At 38.2% G+C, this 19231-nt stretch overlaps 1 protein-coding gene across 3 annotated transcripts in view; it reads right to left on the bottom strand.

Moving 5' to 3' along the window:
- The window catches only part of DNAJC13 (DnaJ heat shock protein family (Hsp40) member C13), a 134050-nt gene that overhangs the window by 77915 nt on the left and 36904 nt on the right, over positions 1-19231 (bottom strand). For all 3 annotated transcript variants that reach the window (XM_084989673.1, XM_021069457.2, XM_003132418.6), the window contains exons 3-13: positions 16200-16275; positions 14711-14860; positions 14061-14102; positions 10787-10987; positions 7259-7465; positions 7074-7169; positions 6535-6626; positions 1873-2039; positions 1685-1764; positions 1433-1602; positions 877-976 (exon numbers count right to left, since the gene is read on the bottom strand). Coding sequence is in view for 2 of the 3 variants with exons in the window: in XM_021069457.2 (XP_020925116.1) it covers positions 877-976; positions 1433-1602; positions 1685-1764; positions 1873-2039; positions 6535-6626; positions 7074-7169; positions 7259-7465; positions 10787-10987; positions 14061-14102; positions 14711-14860; positions 16200-16275 (1381 nt within the window). In the remaining variant the exon portion in view is untranslated. The remainder of the gene's footprint in view (positions 1-876; positions 977-1432; positions 1603-1684; positions 1765-1872; positions 2040-6534; positions 6627-7073; positions 7170-7258; positions 7466-10786; positions 10988-14060; positions 14103-14710; positions 14861-16199; positions 16276-19231) is intronic.

Genomic DNA, 19231 nt, shown 5'->3' with positions numbered 1-19231 from the left:
TTAAAAAAATTAAGATAAATCAGAAACCTCAAAGTTAAATTCAGCATTGCTTCTCCCCCCAGCAAACTGTCACCAAGTTAGATCTTTACCTCTCAAACAGCTTTCAAATGTGCCTTCTTTAGCCCAGCATCTCATTTCTTGCAGAATTTGCTCTACCTGCCTCTAACCTCGCCTCTAACCTACACTCCACATACCACTGATGAGCTATACTCCACACACTACTGGTGAGTTTCCTAAAAGTCAGACCTGATATGTTACCACTCCCTTGTTGAAAAAAAAAATCTTTCAGTTGTTCCTACTAAAAGGATATAAATCTAGCTTTTCTGATACAAAAGGCTTTTTATGGCTGTCTCTGCATACATCTCTAGCTATAATTCTTAAGCCTATGTGCCCCCATACTTATATGATGATCCAATCATATTCAATTATTTGCTGTTTCCCAAATATCTTTTGCATATTCTATTACTTCTTCCCAGGAAAGTCTTCTCACAAGTAGAAAATACCTGGCAGCCCTTCAAGATTCAGATCAAGCATCACATCTTCCAGAAAGATTGGCCTAGAATCTTTTATCTTCTCACCACAAAATCAAAATTAAATGCTGCTTTTTAGGGATCCCATGGCCCCTACTATTTTATATTGTATACAAATGCCTACCTTACTAGACAGTAAGCAATTTTAAGGAAGGGACTTTGTCTCAACATCTTTGTATTTCTAGCACATAGCACAGTGCCTAGTTTATAGGCTTTGCTAAACATATGTTAATTTGAATAAGTAAATGGCTATAAGAGCAAGTTAGGAAATATAAGAACAATGAATTGTGGAAATTTAAACCATCAGTCAACTTAAAATCAATTTAAGAGAAACACTATTACTTACACACATGAGGGCACACAGCATATCAACAGCTGCATGGATTACTCCATTATTGCTCCTTTTGAGTGCTTTTACCACTTTCACTCCTAGACGCTCCCGAAACCTTGTGAAACAAAACAACAAGCATATAGTATTAATGGCAGAGCATTATTCTATTATTTCATTATTAAGATATAACATAATAAGTCATCTTATGTTTTTACATTACTACTGCAATTACATACTCTGAATCCCATCTCTGGAACACATCAGTTTTCAGAATAATTTTTTTCTTTGAGGCGGAAGATTTTCTTAAGGTTAATTAAAATTAAAAGGCATATAATTTCCCATTCAAATTCACTAAAACAAGAGTCAGTAATATCATGGGTGAATGGATAAATAAGAGTTAGTAATATCACCAGTTCCATTCACCTTCCTTTTTTATTTCAAATCAATCAAAAACTACTGTATCAGCATATTAATAGGTATCAGGTTTTAGTCAGATATAAAGAGGTAAATTGTGGACTATTTGCTATTCTGAATTGTTCGAATTCTCTAAAAAAAATTTAAGACCACTTACTTTGGAAGCTGAGTAAAGGCTAAAAAACCAGCTTTGGAAGCCACAAGCCTCCTCACAGCTTGGAACTGACTTTCAAGTTCTGCATTTGAAGCAACAACATCTCCCTCTTGGGACAATAATGCTGTTATAGCATTATTGATCAGTTTTTCTTTGTTTTCTGAGAAGAGACCCTAGGTGAGGAAGAATATTTCAAAAAAGTTTCCATACCAAAAGTTAATGACAATGAACAAATTACAATACAATTTATCTTACATCCTGCGTTACTGCATGTAGAACTCCGCTATATGAAACATTAGCATTGAACCTGAACACAGCATCTGCAAAGTTGCCATCTGTAAGGAGATGAAAGGTTCAAAAAGATTTAGAGATCTTCATTGTACTTCTCAAACTATTATTAAGTTAATGGATGGAAATGCAATTACATTTAAATCCATACTTACTCGGAGGTGTAGCCAAGAATCTGAGATGAAGGCTCTCTACCTCCTCATCGACCGGCATGCTGAATAACCCCCATCGCTGACCTTTATGAGTTGATGTCATTTTTACACAAACATCTCGGTTACCAGAGGCTCTTACTCCATCGAGCAAACTTGCTAATAAGGAATCCCTAAGCAAAGTTAAAAACAAAAAGGTTTAGGATTGATAAATTAGAAGAAATTTTGATTTAGAGGGTAACCTAGGCTCTTTAGCAGGTAACCTGTCAGGGGAGCCCTCTGTGCACAAGGGAATCACAAAAGGACAGTGGCATTAGGAGAGAGCCTGACATTCTGTGTCCAAGGTATTAAAAGTATTAAAGCTTTAATGTTTTCCTGTTGTTTTTTAATTTTAAGATTATTTTTTAAAGTTTTACTTGGAGTTCCCATCGTGGCGCAGTGGTTAACGAATCCGACTAGGAACCATGAAGCTGCGGGTTCGGTCCCTGCCCTTGCTCAGTGGGTTAACGATCCAGCATTGATTGCCGTGAGCTGTGGTGTAGGTTGCAGACGCCGCTCGGATCTCACGTTGCCGTAGCTCTGCCATAGTGCAGGAGGCTACAGCTCCGATCTGACCCCTAGCCTGGGAATCTCCATATGCCGCGGGAGTGGCCCAAGAAATAGAAAAAAGACAAAAAAAAAAAAAAAAGTTTTACTGGCGCAAAACTTACAAATCACAAAATTCATATAATTAAAATGTATAGTCTGGTAATTTGTAGTATATTTATACAGTTGTGCCATCATTACAATCCAGTTTTGATATTCCCCCCAAAAGTTTCCTTGTGCCAATTTGCAAAAAACATCCTAGTCTTAGACAACTGTTTATCGTCTCTGTCTCTACAGTTCTCTTTTGAAGAAACTTCACCAAGAGAATGAAAATACAAGTCACAGGTCTATTTACAAAAGATGTATCTGATACAGGACTATTAACCAAAATATACCAAAAACTCTTAAAATTCAACAAGAAAATCCAATTAAAAAATGATCCAAAGAACTTAACAAAGACCTCACCAAAGAAGCTATACAGATAGAAAATACACATGAAAAGATGCTCCACACCTTATGACATCAGGAAAATGCTAATTAAAACAAGATATGGAGTTCCCCTCATGGCGCAGTGGTTAACGAATCTGACTAGGAACCATGAGGTTGCGGGTTCGGTCCCTGCCCTTGCTCAGTGGGTTAACGATCTGGCGTTGCCGTGAGCTGTGGTGTAGGTTGCAGACGCGGCTCGGATCCTGCGTTGCTGTGGCTCTGGTGTAGGCCGGTGGCTACAGCTTCAATTGGACCCCTAGCCTGGGAACCTCCATATGCCACGGGAGCGGCCTAAAGAAATAGCAAAAAGACAAAAAAAAAAAAACACAAGATACTACTGGGAGTTGCCGTCGTGACTCAGTGGTTAACGAATCCAATTAGGAACCAAGAGATTGCAGGTTCGATTCCTGGCCTAGCTCTGCGGGTTAAGGATCCAGCATTGCCATGAGCTGTGGTGTAGGTCACAGACAATGCTCAGATTTGGCGTTGCTGTGGCTCTGGCATAAGCCAGCAGCTGTTGCTCCGATTCAACCCCTAGCCTGGGAACCTCCATATGCCTTGGGTGCAGCCCTAGAAAAGACCAAAAAAAAAAAAAAAAAAAAAAAAAAAAAAAAAAGATACTACTACATCAGTGTTACAATAGCCGAAATCTGGAATACTGATACCACCCAATGTTGATGAGGATGTGGAGCAATAGGAACTCTCATTCACTGCTGGGTGGAATGCAAAATGGAATGTGGCTTTTGGTAGACAGTTTGGTCATAGAAAACTCAACATTCTCTTACCATATGGTCCAATGATCATATTCCTTTGTATTTAACTCAAGGAGTTTAAAACTTATATCCAGACAAGACCTGTACACAGATGTTTATAGCAGTTTCATTCAGAGCTTCCAAAATTTGGAAGCAACCAACATGTCCTTCAGTAGGTGAATGGGTAAACAAGACAATGGAATATTATTCAGTGCTAAAAAGAAATAAGCAATCATGACATGAAAAAAACATGGTGGAAATGAAAGAAGCCAATCTGGAAAAGCTACATACCATATGATTCCAACTACAAAATTGTGGAAAAAGCTATAATGGAGGAGGGTGGGTGGGTGTGTGTGTGTGGGGTGTGTGTGTGTGTGTGTGTGTGTGTGTGTGTGTGTGTGGCGGGGTCGGGGAGGGGGCAGTAGGAGGTATTTGGGAAATCTCTGTACCTTTTAGTCAATATTGCTGTGAACCTACTAAAACTGCTCTAAAAAGGTCTTAAAAAAAAAAGCTTCATAGAAATTGAATCATATAAATATGTAGCCTTACATATCCTTATGTGTCTTGCTTACTTTACTCTTCATATGTTTTTAAGGCTCAGTTTTTTCTTGCTGAATAGTATTTCATTACGGATACACAACACTTTTATCTATCTCAAATAGGGGATATATATATATATACTGTATCGATCATTTCTAGTTTTTGCTATTGTAAGTAATGTCATTACCAACATTCACCTGCAAGTCTTTGTGTGGACATGTTTTCATTTCTCCTTGGTAGATACCTAGGGGTGGAAATGCTGTGTCATATGGTAACTGTATGTTTAATTTTCTGAAAAACTGCCAAACTGTTTTTCAAAGCAGTTCTATTTTACATTCTCACCAGCAATGAATGAGAGTTCCAGTTCCTCCACATTTTTGCCAACATGTGGCACTGCAAGTCATTTTGATGCTACCCATTTCTCCTAAGACTCATGATCTTTCCATGTGTTGTTTTGGGTTTTTTTTTTTCTTTCATCATTCATATAACTTCTCTAGTGAGGCATCTGAATCTTTTGCCCACTTTTTGCTTTATATTATTGAGCTGTAAGAGGTATTTGCATATTCTGGGTATAAGTCCTTTACAGTCTTATGTTTTCCAAATATTTTCTTCCTATCTGTGGCTTGTCTTTTCCTTAATGGTGTTAAACTTTAAATTTAGACTAAGTCTAATTAAATCAACTTTTTTATGAATTATGCTTTTAGTATTCTACCTAAAAATGTGTTCCTAACTGAAAATCACAAAGAAACTGCTTTACTTTCTGTATGTAAGCTTTATTGGGAATAATAGCATCTTCTTCCTAAAGAAGACTAAACAATATGGTAAAGCATATGACAAACAAGTGTTGAGATCTTCTGATTAGAACATTAGCACTATTTTTTGTCAGAAGGTCTTTTCCTTGAATTTAGGACGGAAGAAAATATAATCTTTTACTTAAGATGCTATTCTTATTGACCTTAGATCAAAAATTTTCTATAATAAGAAAGTTAACAATCATACTACAGGAAGTGAAAACACTTTAATAAGATTGTACTGCAGTCAATGGCAAAATTACCAGATTGTTTGAACTTAATTAAAAAATAAATTTGGTTTCAATCTATTTACAACAGGATGAAAGAACTGCCTGGAAGGTAAAAACTGCCAATTCCATGATGATGATAGTATATGGAAGATCCATTCATGGTAGAACAACACTGTAAGTGTGTTAACCTTACAGGAGGAGTTCAGGAGCTACAGCATCTCACAGATATTTATATCAACAGCCAAGTTAAATTAATATAAAAACATGCAGGCACATTCCACTGGAAAATTAGTAACTAGCCTAATAATAGCAACTTATAAAAATCTAACTTTGGGTATGTTTATTTACTTATTTATATACATATTTTTTTCCAATTAAAGTACAGCTGAGGAGTTCCCGTGGTGGCCCAGTGGTTAACGAATCCGACTAGGAACCATGAGGTTGCGGGTTCGATCCCTGCCTTGCTCAGTGGATTAAGGATCCGATGTTGCCGTGAGCTGTGGTGTAGGTCGCAGATGTGGCTCGGATCCTGCATTGCTGTGGCTGTGGCGTAGACCGGTGGCTACAGCTCCGATTGGACCCCTAGCCTGGGAACCTTCATATGCTGCAGGAACAGCCCAAGAAATGGCAAAAAGACAAAAAAAAAAAAAAAAAAAAAGTATAGTTGAGTTACAATGTTGTGTTTTTCTTTTTTTTTTTTTTTTTTGTCTTTTCTAGGGCCGCACACGTGGCATATGGAGGCTCCCAGGCCAGGGGTCTAATCGGAGCTGTAGCCACCAGCCTACACCAGAGCTACAGCAACACCAGATCCAAACTGCGTCTACGACCTACACCACAGCTCATGGCAACGCCGGATCCTTAACCCACTGAGCAAGGCCAGGGTTCGAACCCTCAACCTCATGGTTCCTAGTTGGATTCGTTAACCATTGAGCCACGATGGGAACTCCAATGCTGTGTTATTTTCATTGAGCATATTTCTATTAAAGTAACTTCCTGCCATTATCCAAACAATTTAAGAATAAAAGTGAAAGGTGTTATTTTTAAATACTTCCAAAGTACAAATTTCAAAAATACACTTATTTTTCACCCTTCCATTTAAAATTGAGTCATTTTTTTATTCTTTAAAAACTTGAAAACTAAATAAACTCGTCTTTTCCTAAATTACATAATTTTGAAGTTTTAGATTATAAATCTTTATTTTTCCTCTTTGATGAAGCACTCTGCCCTGCACATACAAGGGTCTCAAAAAGCTAGATGAATTACAAAAAAAAAAAAAAATACCTCTCTGTCGAAGAGTATTTCCGTATTTGTCCTTTTATAAATTCAATGGTAAAAAGCTGAGGATTTTCTGAGTCACAAACCAATGCAAATACCTAAGGAAAGCAAAAAACAAGTTCAACAAAAGATATTTAGTTTTATGGTATTTCATCAGAAAAACTACATATCATCATTTTGCTGACAAAAGCTAATATTTTAAAATGTAGACCCACCAATGTTATGTGACTTTTCTGTATAATTTCATTGTAAAAACATGAGAAAATTTTTAAATAAAACTGTTTATGATATCAGAATTTAAGAGTTGCTTAAAAGTCTCATTCACATTTTTATATAATACTGAATAAAAATTTTACATTGTAGACCTGGGAAATAAATTTTGCAATATTCATTGTTCTAAGATCAATAAATATAATGTGAAGAATTAAATACAGATTCTTCCTGTTCCCCATTCTTTAGACATGAAAAAAATGTTAAAATAGAAAATTATTTTAATTTATGAAGAGGAAAAAAATCTCATTTAAGCTAATGTTGATGAAACTTACTTCTCCTAACGGCTTCAATGTTGCAATATTGTAGGTTGCTGGATCACGTTCTACTAAACATGTTTCTGTAAGCGCTAGAATTCTTTTAACAGGTTCCTTCAACAAAATGGATACATAGTTTAAAAATTATTGAGGAAAAACACCAAAAGATGAAAAAATTTTAATTTTTAACACATGGGTCTTACCGAATGTCTAGGTGATATTTTTTGGACTACAAATTCTGCTAAAGATGTGATGGATTCATCATTGCTGTATTTCCCAAAGCGAAGATTCAAATATTGCTCAAATTCAAAAGGTTCTTTTCTGATCCTCAATGAAATACCTATGTAGTTGCCAGCATGGTCTATTGCACTTTTTATAATTTCTTCTCTTTGCTCTGATGCAAATAAATGCTGCACAAAATTTGAAATTTAAAAAGTCAGAGTTGAAACAATTAAAATGTGACCATATTGAAACAACTCAAAGGAAAGAGACTGAAGGAGCAATTCTAGGGGGAAAAAATTTCAATCAGAAGTAAACAAGCAGTGTGCTATGGCTGAAACCCTATTATTAAAATAAAATCACAAAGCCTGGGATATAGAGTTTGGCAAATGATCACTGAATGGAAATTATCAGCTCATAACTTCTCAGAGTCTGGTTCCCATCATTGTATGGAAAATAGCACTCTAAGACTTCCAAAACAGGCCCCAGGGACCCCAGCTAAATCCAGCAGGGGTGGTGGGTAGTCTGTGGGCAGGATTTCTAGTTTCAACCAATGTAGCTGATTTCATCTGTTTTTTTTGTAGCGGGCTTTCTTGCAAGATTACCCTGAAGAATGTTTAAATGTTTACAAATCATTGGCCTCTGAATGTCACAAACCAACCTCCAGGAGTGTATTTATAAAGGTAAAGATAAGGTATTGCTATGTGAATGTGATACCTAAAGGCCAGAAATGCTTACAACCCTGAAGGGCAGGGCAGGAGAATCTCACACAAGAAAGAATTGCCCTGCCCAGAATGCCATTAGCTATCCTGATGAGAAACTCTGGATCAGATGTTTTAAAACTTGATTTTATTCCCAGCTGCTTATTGCAGTCATTACAAATGCAGAAGGTACTAGATGAAGTTTTGCTGAATGAATCTGTCATGGTCTCATGTATGTAGTGAACTGACTCGTTTTAGCTAGTGTCTTTTATTTATTTATTTATTTATTATTATTATTGTCCTTTTTTGCCTTTTCTTGAGCCACTCCCACGGCATATTGGAAGTTCCCAGGCTAGGGGTCTAATCGGATCTGTAGCCACTGGCCTACGCCAGAGCCACAGCAACTCGGGATCCAAGCCGCGTCTGCAGCCTACACCACAGCTCACACCAACGCTGGATCCTTAACCCACTGGGCAAGGCCAGGGATCGAACCCGCAACCTCACGGTTCCTAGTTGGATTCATTAACCACTGCGCCACAACGGGAACTCCCAAGCTAGTGTCGCCAAAGCCAGAGAGTATGCTTAGAAAGTGGTTGATTAAAATTAAAACCACCTGGAGTTCCCATCATGGCTCAGCAGTTAAGAAACCTGACTAGCATCCATGAGGACACGGGTTCAATCCCTGGCCTCGCTCAGTGGGTTAAGGATCCAGCATTGCCGTGAGCTGTGGTGTAGGTTGTAGATGAGGCTTGGATCTGGCATTGCTCTTGCTGTGGGGTAGGCCAGTGGCTGCAGCTCCATTTTGACCCCAGCCTGGGAACCTGCATATGCTGTGGGTGAGGCCCTAAAAAGGCAAAAAAAGACAAAAAAAAAAAAAAAAAAGTTAAAACCGTATGGAGGATTTCCCATCGTGACTCAGTGGTTAATGAATCGAGCTAGGAACCATGAGGTTGCAGGTTCAATCCCTGGCCTCGCTCATTGGGTTAAGGATCCAGTGCTGCTGTGAGCTGTGGTGTAGGTCGTAGATACGGCTCGGATCCCACATTGCTGTGGCTCTGGCGTAGGCCAGCGGCTACAGCTCCAATTAGACCCTAGCCTAGGAACCTCCATGTGCCGCAGGTAGGGCCCTAAACAGACAAAAAAAAATAATTAATTAATTAAATAAAACCACATGGAGTTCCCTGGTAGCCTAGTGTTTATGGATCTGGCATTGTCACTTCTATGGCTCGGGTCACTGCTGTGATATGGGTTCGATCCCAGGCCAGGGAAACTTTCACATGCCACGGGCATAGCCAAACAAACAACTACTTGATGTTATAAAGCAATAAAAAATGTTGGCATCTGAGGAGTATCATCATTCTTATCCTTAATGTTTACTTTATGCATTGTAAGGCTTGGTTGAATTACTGTGATACAGTTATTGTTAAGGTCTGTGAGGCCACATTCCTGTAATAAGGTATGTTTTCCACCAAGAGGTTAAATCATTATAAATTTCCACCACCCAGGGAAGAGACAAACCTTTGGATAACACTATAATAGCAGAATTTAGACTGCTTTACAATGAGAGAAGGAAATAATTTTCTCTTTGGGCCTTCATCTTTTGGGTCTAGACTCAGAAGTAACAAAATTTCCACATGAGCATTCCTAGATGGGGGACACTAGAGTGTTACCCATCACCTGGGTAAACAGTGAAATCTAGAATGGGAAAAGGCCTGTAACACTGAAGAGCTAACTTATTTAAATCAGATTGTTCACCCCCTCCATCACTCTTCTTTTTAAATTGAAGTACAGTTGATTTACAATGTATTAATTTCTGCTACATAGCAAAGTGATTCATTTATATATACATATATATATATATTTTTTTTTTTTCTTTTTAAACATTCTTTTCCATTATGGTTTATCATAGGACACTGACTCTCCATCATTCTTTTTACTTTTCTTTTGCTACCCTCTAGCCTCATATATCTAAAAGACTTGCCCTGGCTCTGCTACCCAGGAATGGATAGTTAATCTACAGAACACTAAATCTTAGAGTAGTTTCCAGGACGTTAAGGTAGCTATAGGAATTAAAATTCTCCAGAGAAAGGATTCTTGAGAGTAAGTTCAGTTGCGCCTCTCCGTGTGGATATTCCAATGCTCATCTCTGAGATATGGGGTTTAATTAAAGTAGGCAGGATGTTTCTTATTGAAAAAAAAAATGGTCATCATATATAGCTCAGCTTGGTCTTTCAAGTAACAAACAGGGTCTCAGGAGTTCCCTGGTGGCTTAGCAGGTTAGGGATCCAGCATTGTCACTGCTGTGGCTCAGGTTGCTGCTGTGGCATGGGTTCAATCTCTGGCCTGGGAACTTCTGCATGCCACAAGTGCAGCCAAAAAATAAATAAAGTTTCAATGAATATGAGATTTCAGATTATAAATAGCTGCACAAAGGAAAGACTACTAAAAAAAGGTTTTAAATTATTTTTTCAAAAGAAGCTTAGAAACTTTCAGGTAAGACATTAATACCAGTAAAAATAAAACTGTAACTACCATTTATTGAATACTAAGCCACACACTGTGTTTTTACACATTTCACATAAATTATCTCACCCAATCAAAAAAAAAAATTTATGACACAGATATTGCTCATTTTAGAGGGCTGCAAACTGGGATTCAAACTCAGGTCTCTTTGATAACAAAGGCCACACTCTTAATACCATACTTCCTCCCAGAGGGCTCAGAGAAAATTTAGAAGTGAAATATAAATGCTCTGCTTTCCTTCAAATGGCCATGTCCCCTTTTAAGTGACTTTTTTAAAACATTACTTACCAATCTGCTAAATCCTCCATAAAGTATACAAAACCCTCCTTGATAATCGGAGAGATCTACAAAGCCTTCAATATTTCTATAGTCATAGGAACAAAGGACTCTGTTGGTTGCAGGATTAATTTGGTCAAACCCTCCTGGAGTTACTTCCAAAATGACAGGTTTTCTTGTATCACTCCAGTGATGCTTATAGCAGTTATATCTCTAAAGAGAGAGAGAATAATACTTTTGGATTTATATTTAAGTTTACCATAAAATTACATTTAATGTATCAATCGCTGCTGAAAGAAACAAAAATCTAAATATTATAAACACTTAGAGCTACTATCCAAAATGTTAAAGACAGTTTTATTTAAGCCATTTGGAAGTTTATATTTATTCAATTAAGAATATTCATGCTGAGAGTTCCCGTCGTGGCGCAGTGGTTAACGAATCCGACTAGGAACCATGAGGTTGCGGGTTCGGTCCCTGCCCTTGCTCAGTGGGTTAACGATCTGGCGTTGCCGTGAGCTGTGGTGTAGGTTGCAGACGCGGCTCGGATCCTGCGTTGCTGTGGCTCTGGCGTAGGCCGGTGGCTGCAGCTCCGATTCCACCCCTAGCCTGGGAACCTCCATATGCCGCGGGAGCGGCCCAAGAAATAGCAACAACAACAACAACAAAAAAAGACAAAAGACAAAAAGACAAAAAGACAAAAAAAAAAAAAAAAAAAAAAGAATGTTCATGCTAACTAAAGACAGTATGACCTTTTTAAATTAGCAAAGGTTTGGGTCACAATATTTTGTGAAAATTTTAAGTTGCTCTTAGGCGAATCTATAAAATCTTTTTTAAAAACGGAAATCCTTGGCGTTCCCTTCGTGGCGCAGTGGTTAACGAATCCGACTAGGAACCATGGGGTTGCAGGTTAGGTCCCTGCCCTTGCTCAGTGGATTAACGATCCGGCGTTGCCGTGAGCTGTGGTGTAGGTTGCAGACGCGGCTCGGATCCTGCGTTGCTGTGGCTCTGGCGTAGGCCGGTGGCTACAGCTCCAATTGGACCCCTAGCCTGGGAACCTCCATATGCCGCGGGAGCGGCCCAAGAAATAGCAACAACAAAAGACAAAAGACAAAAAATAAATAAATAAATAAATAAATTAATTAATTAATTAATTAATTAAATAAAGGCAAAATGGGGCAAAGAGAAAGGACAACAAAATTTTACATGTGAAATGAACAATCCTTATCCACCCAAAAAGTCCAGTTTTCTACCCATTAATATGAATAGGAATACATGATCAGTAACATGATTTTTAAGGTAAAAATGAATTAGTTGCTGCACAAGAGTACAACTATTTCTAATATCAAAATAAGAGAAAAATTCTCTTGCAGGCATTCTGCAAAGAGTAAGGCATTGAATAATAAACACTGCTGCTAACACCCCAGCACTGAAACTAGGAATGGGGTTCATAAGCTCAATCCCCTCAGCATTACTGATCTATGACATCATGCACATGATGGTTTCATTAAAAGGAATTCTGCAAAAAAAAACAAAAGGGCCTGCATTAACCCAAGAATATATTTAGAGCCCTGACTCTAAACTGAAAGATGGAGCAGTGCCACACTTATCCAGCAGAAATGGGCATAGAAAGGTGGACACCAAAATGGTGCTCTTCCCAACTCTGCTTATTTACAGGCCCCTCAGCCCACTCTACGTTATTCACTATTCCTCCCACCTGACAATCAACTGTCAAGTAATGAGATTTGCCAGTAGAAACACAATTGTCCTTCAGAATTGTGAGACCCTGATTCAGAGTCTCTAAGGGGCAGTGGGAGGCCTGAGGTCAAATTCAACTTATATAAAAGTGCTGCCCTGGGAGTTCCCGTCTTGGCGCAGTGGTTAACGAATCCGACTAGGAACCATGAGCTTGCGGGTTCGATCCCTGGCCTTGCTCAGTAGGTTAAGGATCTGGCATTGCTAAGAGCTGTGGTGTAGGTCGTATATGCGGTTTGGATTCCTCATTGCTGTGGCTGTGGCGTAGGCCAGCATCTGTAGCTCCGGTTAGACCCCTAAGCCTGGGAACCTCCATATGCTGCAGGAACAGCCCTGGAAGAGGCGAAAAGGCAAAAAGACACACACAGAGTGCTGCCCTTCAGGCAATCTGCTAGGGACACAGTTTCCACCACAAAATTTTGAAAAGTATTAAGCTGTTGAAGTGATATAAAATGAAGCTTATAAACAAAATCTGTAAATATGCTTTTGGAAACAGTTGTTTTCCAAACAGATGAGACATTTAAAAAATTCACCTGATAACATAAAATAATTAAAATAAGCACACCAAATTATGATTTATAGAAATCTGATTGCAGCTCATCAGGCAAAAGAAAACAGGCAGCTCACCAAATACCATTAGGCTATTTTAAATGGCTCCTGGGCAACCAGCCAATTGCTTGACTTGAGATCTCTGAGGCTTCTGGTATACTAAAATAAGGAGTAGAACATCCATAGAAAGGACGAGGACTTTAAAAAGATAGGGGAATGGTGCTGTCACTATATCAGAATTCAGTTCCTGCCTTTTGCCAGAAGCTAGAGTTCCGGACAGTGCTATGAGTTTAATTAAGCATTACTCTGCACCCCCACCCCCATTATAAAAATAATACCTTCCAGGAAAACAAAGTTCAACTATTTCAAGGGAGTGAAAAAAAGCATCAGTGCCCATTTCCCTTCCCCAGAAGACTCTGATTTAGTCAGTCACACTATGTAACATGTCTAGAGAAGGCCTGAGAAAGTTAAGATTCTATTAGAAAAAATGACTTCCCCAAAGCTGACAGTGCACCATGCAAAGCTTCACTGTTGGCCAGATCCAGTGGAAGAACATATAACAAGACAGTTTTGACCTATAAACCTTAACACTTGAATAATTTTGAAGTAGGAATCTCCTACACAAAACAACTACTGCATGTTCTAGCAGGTATTATCAGCAGTGTGAAGCGTCTGCTGCTGTTTAGAAGACTGAATAAAGATTACCTGAATGCTTATAGCATTGTTTTTAATGCTCCATAGTTCTGCCTGAAGATTTTTTTCCAAACTATGAACACTAACAGTCATAAATCTAATTACTCATAATTGAGTTTCCGCTCAAACTACATTCATCTATCACATGGTATCAGCAGACATTAAAATAATGTTTCTTTCTTCCCCTCTTTAGCTTTGTCATAAAAGGAACACATAGATCATAGAAGGATTTCTAAAGGGTAACAGCTGAAAAAATAAAAATAGGTATTAACAAATGTTAAATACTTGCCCTTCCTGTGATTTTTCCCTCTGAAAAATCAGTTCTAAATCTCTGAAAGAGAAGATAAAAAAGTTTATAACAACAGACTGGTAAGGAAGAATCACAGTTCGGTTCTTTCTATCCAAAGTAATTAAAATCCCAACATAATAACCCTGATATTAAAAAATGTTATTATAGTTTAAAGATAATCAAAAAGTGTGGCATTTTTTGAAAAACAGGATAAATTAAACATGCAACTGCTTCTTTCTATGTAATGCATTTTAAAAGACTAAAACACCATCAAATATAAAGCCTTCAGTAAGAAAAAACTGAAGTTTCGCAGTGTCAAGTTAGAGGTCAAAAAGAAAAAATAAGCATAGTGGGAACAGGGGCTCAAAACATTAATAACTGCATTGTAATGTAACAGTTTGCTTAAAAAAGAGAAGAGAGGAGTTTCTGTCGTGGCTCAGCAGTAACAAACCAACTAGTCTCCATGAGGACGTGGGTCTGATTCCTGACCTTGCTCCATGGGTTAAGGATCAGGCGTTGCTGTGGCTGTGGTGTAGGCTGGCAGCTACAGTTCTGATTTGACCCCTAGCCTGAGAACTTCCATATGTCGCAGGTGCAGTCCTAAAAAGACAAAGAGAGAAATTTAGTGTATAAACCTGAATGGTACTTACCAATGCTTCTGTAAGAAGTTCTGTTCTGTGCTCTGTAGAAAATTTTAATGTTTCTGACTTTTTTCCACTGCCTTTACGAAATGTGAGGTTGAACTCCATTCCTTGTCCTTTTCCAACAGGGCTGATGCTGCAAATGTCTCCATAAGGCCACTAACAAAAAGAAAGGAATTCTTTCAACTGGTGCTATAATACGGTGAAATGTAACACTTATTTTTACTACTTTAATTTTACAATCACTTTTTATATGAGAAAATTTATAAAATAGACCTAAGGTCTAGAAAAAGTTTTGTCTTATAAAAATTCTATAACACAGGAGTTCCCGTTGTGGAGCAGTGGTTAACGAATCCGACTAGGAACCATGAGCTTGCGGGTTCGATCCCTGGCCTTGCTCAGTGGGTTAACGATCCGGCATTGCCGTGAGCTGTGGTGTAGGTCGCAGATGCGGCTCGGATCCTGCGTTGCTGTGGCTCTGGCGTAGGCCAGCAACTACAGCTCCGATTAGACCCCTAGCCTGGGGACCTCCATATGCCGTGGAAGCGGCCCAAAGAAATAGCAAAAAAAAAGACAAAAAAAAAAAAATTCTATAACACAAATACTTTTAAAAGTTTTCAGTTATCAGAAATAACTTTTTTGGAAGTTTCTGTCGTGGTTCAGTGGTTAGCGAACCCGACTAGCATCCATGAGGATGCGAGTTCGATCCCTGGCCTTGCTCAGTGGGTTAAGGATCTGGTGTTGCCATGAGCTGTGGTGTAGGTGGCAGGCATGGCTCAGATCTGGTGTTGCTGTGGCAGTGGTGTAGGCCAGTGGCTACAGCTGTGATTCCACCCCTAGCCTGGGAACTTTCTTATGCTGTGAGTGCGGCTCTGAAAAAAAAAAAAAAGAAAGAAAGAACTTTTTTTATTTAAAAAACGTCCTATCTCCATTCTAATTTAAGTAATGACATTAATCGAAACAATTAAAAATACACAGATGTTAAAAGAACTCGGGAATAACATTTAATGATTACCTGCAAATCTGTTAAAAACAACAACAAAAGGAATCTGTAACACATGGCTAATTTAGAACTAAAATTAACTAGAATATACTTAAATATGCTTACCTATCCATGTTCTTGCCTTTATAAATAGTAACCTTACTTTCATGACAAGTATTTTCCAACCACTGCACTTGAGACCTATGTATGCCTGTATTGCAGTAACAGTATTGCCCTTAAAATTATAAAGAATTTACAAATTTTTACATTAAAAAGATGGCTATCATCAATAGTAACATATTAAGAAGTTATAACCCTTAGAGCTTAGATAACCACACACGCACCCCCTTTATTTATGTTTGGTCTTGAGCATTATATAAGTACATTAATCTTTCTCAGATTTGACATTTCTAACCTAAAGTACTGATTTCACTCCAGGGAGTCATGGGTCATAACCTAGCTTTTAAAATTCAAATGGAGTTCAAACAAATGCCTTATAACTTCTAATAAAATTACCTGATTTGTTACTTCTAAGGTATTAGGATTATATGTAGTAATCGCATGGGTTCCAACTGAAAAGACACGCTTATACCTACAAAGGAAGACAAGTACTTAAATTTAGTCTTAAATAAAAGATACATTTATAAGAAATTACATATAACACAAATGAACATTTCAATAAACAAACACAAATGTGTTAACTGATTAATGATGACTAAATATAGTTTAGTTTTATATTCTCACGTTTTTACTATTCTGAAATGTCACTGGTTATTAAGATGCACCAATTACTCATCTTGCTGTGAAACAGTAAGATCCTTAAGGAGAAAAGTAAAATCTATGTAAGCAATCTTATATTGTTACTACGCATGAAGTTAGTAAAGCACTGCCAGAGGATGCCAAAAGATTCCAAATGGGAAAATTAAAAAAAAAAAAAAATACACCATACACTACTTAAAATTCTTTCAAAATATCCTTTCAATAAGACTGTGATGCAAATGAAGGAAAAGCTATGACCTGCAACTGGTCTGCCACAGCCCTATTCTGGAATCTTGATAACTTTTATTTAAACACCTACCTATTACACTTAAGCGTAATTTTATAGAAGTAGGAAGCCTAAACCACAGACAAGAAATTTTCACTTTCCACTTCACTTCCTTCACTTAAAGCAACATATCTGAAGGAGAAAAACTATTTGAATATCAGTAATCCTTTAGAAGAGGAATTCATAATGATAATGTAAAAATTGAGGATTTCCCTTGGTGACACAGCAGGTTAAGGATCTTGTGTTGGCATTGCGGCTTGGGCTGCAGCTGTGGCATGGGTTTGATCCACTGCCCTAAGACTTTCTGTGGGTGTGGTCGCCCCCCCGCCCAGCCAAAAAGTGGAAACTGAATGAGAAAATATACAGCTATTAAAATATTTACAAAGAGGGAGTTCCCTTCAGGGCCCAGCAGTTAACAAACCAAACTAGGATCCATGAGGATGAGGGTTGATCCCTGGCCTCGCTCAGTGGGTTAAGGATCCAGCATCACCATGAGCTGTGGTGTAGGTCGCAGATGTGGCTCAGATCCCATGCTGCTGTAGCCAAGGCATAGGCCAGTGGCTACAGCTCTGATTCCACCCCTAGCCTGGGAACTTCCAAATGCCGCATGTGCATCCCTAAAAAGCTAAAAAAAAAAGAGAGAGAGAAACAAAGAAAAACTTATTTAAAACTGAAGAATTAGCTCTTTGGAAATAAAACAATAAAATAGGTGTAAAAAACAAAAGCAAAATAAAGAAGACTAAAAATTTATAACCATAGACACAGAAGAAATTAATGATGTAAGTCAATGCCAATAAATTTGAAAATTAAGACTAAATCAACCCTTCTATATAGAAGAATTTAAGAAAAATACAAACGATTACACCCTACAAAAGCATCAAGGCTCAAACAAGGAGATGGAACCTTAAAAGAACAGGTAAATCCTAAGCTTCTTAAATTACTTCACAAAATAGACTAAAGACAACAGCTTCTCAATTCTTCCAGTGATACCAAAATCCTACAACACAAAAAAAGAAAAAAACCCACACCAATCTATTGCAAAAAACAAACTAGCAATAAGAATCAAATGGCATCTTAAAATACACCATGACCAAAGACAGTTCATTTTAGGAAAACAGTTTAATATTAGGAAAATGTATTAAGGAGTTCCCTTTGTGGCTCGGTGGGGTTAAGAACCTGACTAACATTCATGAGGATGTGGGTTCGATCCCTGGCCTCACTTGGTGGGTTAAGGATCCGGTGTTGCTGTGGCTGTGGCAAAGGCTGGCAGCTGCAGCTCCAATTCAATCCCTGGCCTGGGAACTTCTTTATGACACATGCACAGCCCTAAAAGGAAAAAAGAAGTATTAATATAATTGATCATATTTACTGAAATAGGTACTTCAATAAATATGATCTGTAAGTTATCAAAAATAGATACTAAACATAATCAGATGCCTTTTTTTTTTTTTTTTTTTCTCCAGGCGGCAGCATATGGAAGTTCCTAGGCTAGGGGTGAAATCGGAGTTACAGCTGCCAAGCCTACACCAGAGCCACAACAATGCGGTATCCGTGCTGTGTCTGTGACTTGACTTACACCACACTCATGGCAATGCTGTATCCTTAACCCAATGAACAGGCCAGGGATCAAACCTGCATCTTCATGGATACTAGTCAGGTTCATAATTCACTGAGCCACAATGGGAACTCCCTGGATGCCTTTTTGGTATCTGTGGGGAAAGATCATGTTGTTCTGCTTTAAACTATCAATGCAATAAAAACGCATATATTACTTTAAACCAACAGGCAACTGTTTGACACAAGGGTAACACACTAAGAGTATTCCCATTAAGATCAAGAGAGCTTTTTCACATTTTAATTTTCCTATTATTTTTTCTAATTAGTATGTTACACAATAAAAATGACAAAATTTCCATTTGGGAGGGACATGATAGAGTCTATTAATCTTTACCATATTACAAAATTTTTCCTAAATTCACATGTCTAAAGTAAAACGGGAAACTAAATAAAGTTTGAGAGCCCTTCCTTCTAACATAAAAACATACATTTGCTGTTTTCTAAAGTGGGGAGAAGGGTAAGGGATTTGTGAAGTGGATTAGGATTTACCCAAACAGCTAGAAAGTCTCAAAGTTTTAGAGGTTGGTTTGTTTGTTTGTTTGTTTGTCTTTTTGCCATTTCTAGGGCCACTCCCGCGGCATATGGAGGTTCCCAGGCTAGGGGGTCCAAATGGAGCTATAGCTGCTGGCCTACACCAGAACCACAGCAACTCGGGATCCGAGCTGCATCTGCAACCTACACCACAGGTCACGGCAACGCCAGACCCTTAACCCACTGAGCAAGGCCAGGGATCAAACCTGCAACTTCATGGTTCCTAGTCAGATTCATTAACCACTGAGCCATGACGGGAACTCCCAGTTTTAGAGGTTTAATCAATTAATGAGGACAGGAGTTCCCGTTGTGGTGCAGTGGTTAACGAATCCGACTAGGAACCATGAGGTTGCAG

The sequence above is a fragment of the Sus scrofa genome, chromosome 13 (genome assembly GCF_054392235.1).
Source record: "Sus scrofa isolate SSC_HxYL_T2T_F1_AM1 chromosome 13, Sscrofa_HxYL_maternal_Yorkshire_Landrace_v2.0, whole genome shotgun sequence".
Lineage (NCBI taxonomy): Eukaryota > Metazoa > Chordata > Mammalia > Artiodactyla > Suidae > Sus > Sus scrofa.
Note: the sequence above shows the minus strand (reverse complement) of the source record. Positions and strands in the feature narration are given on the sequence as shown.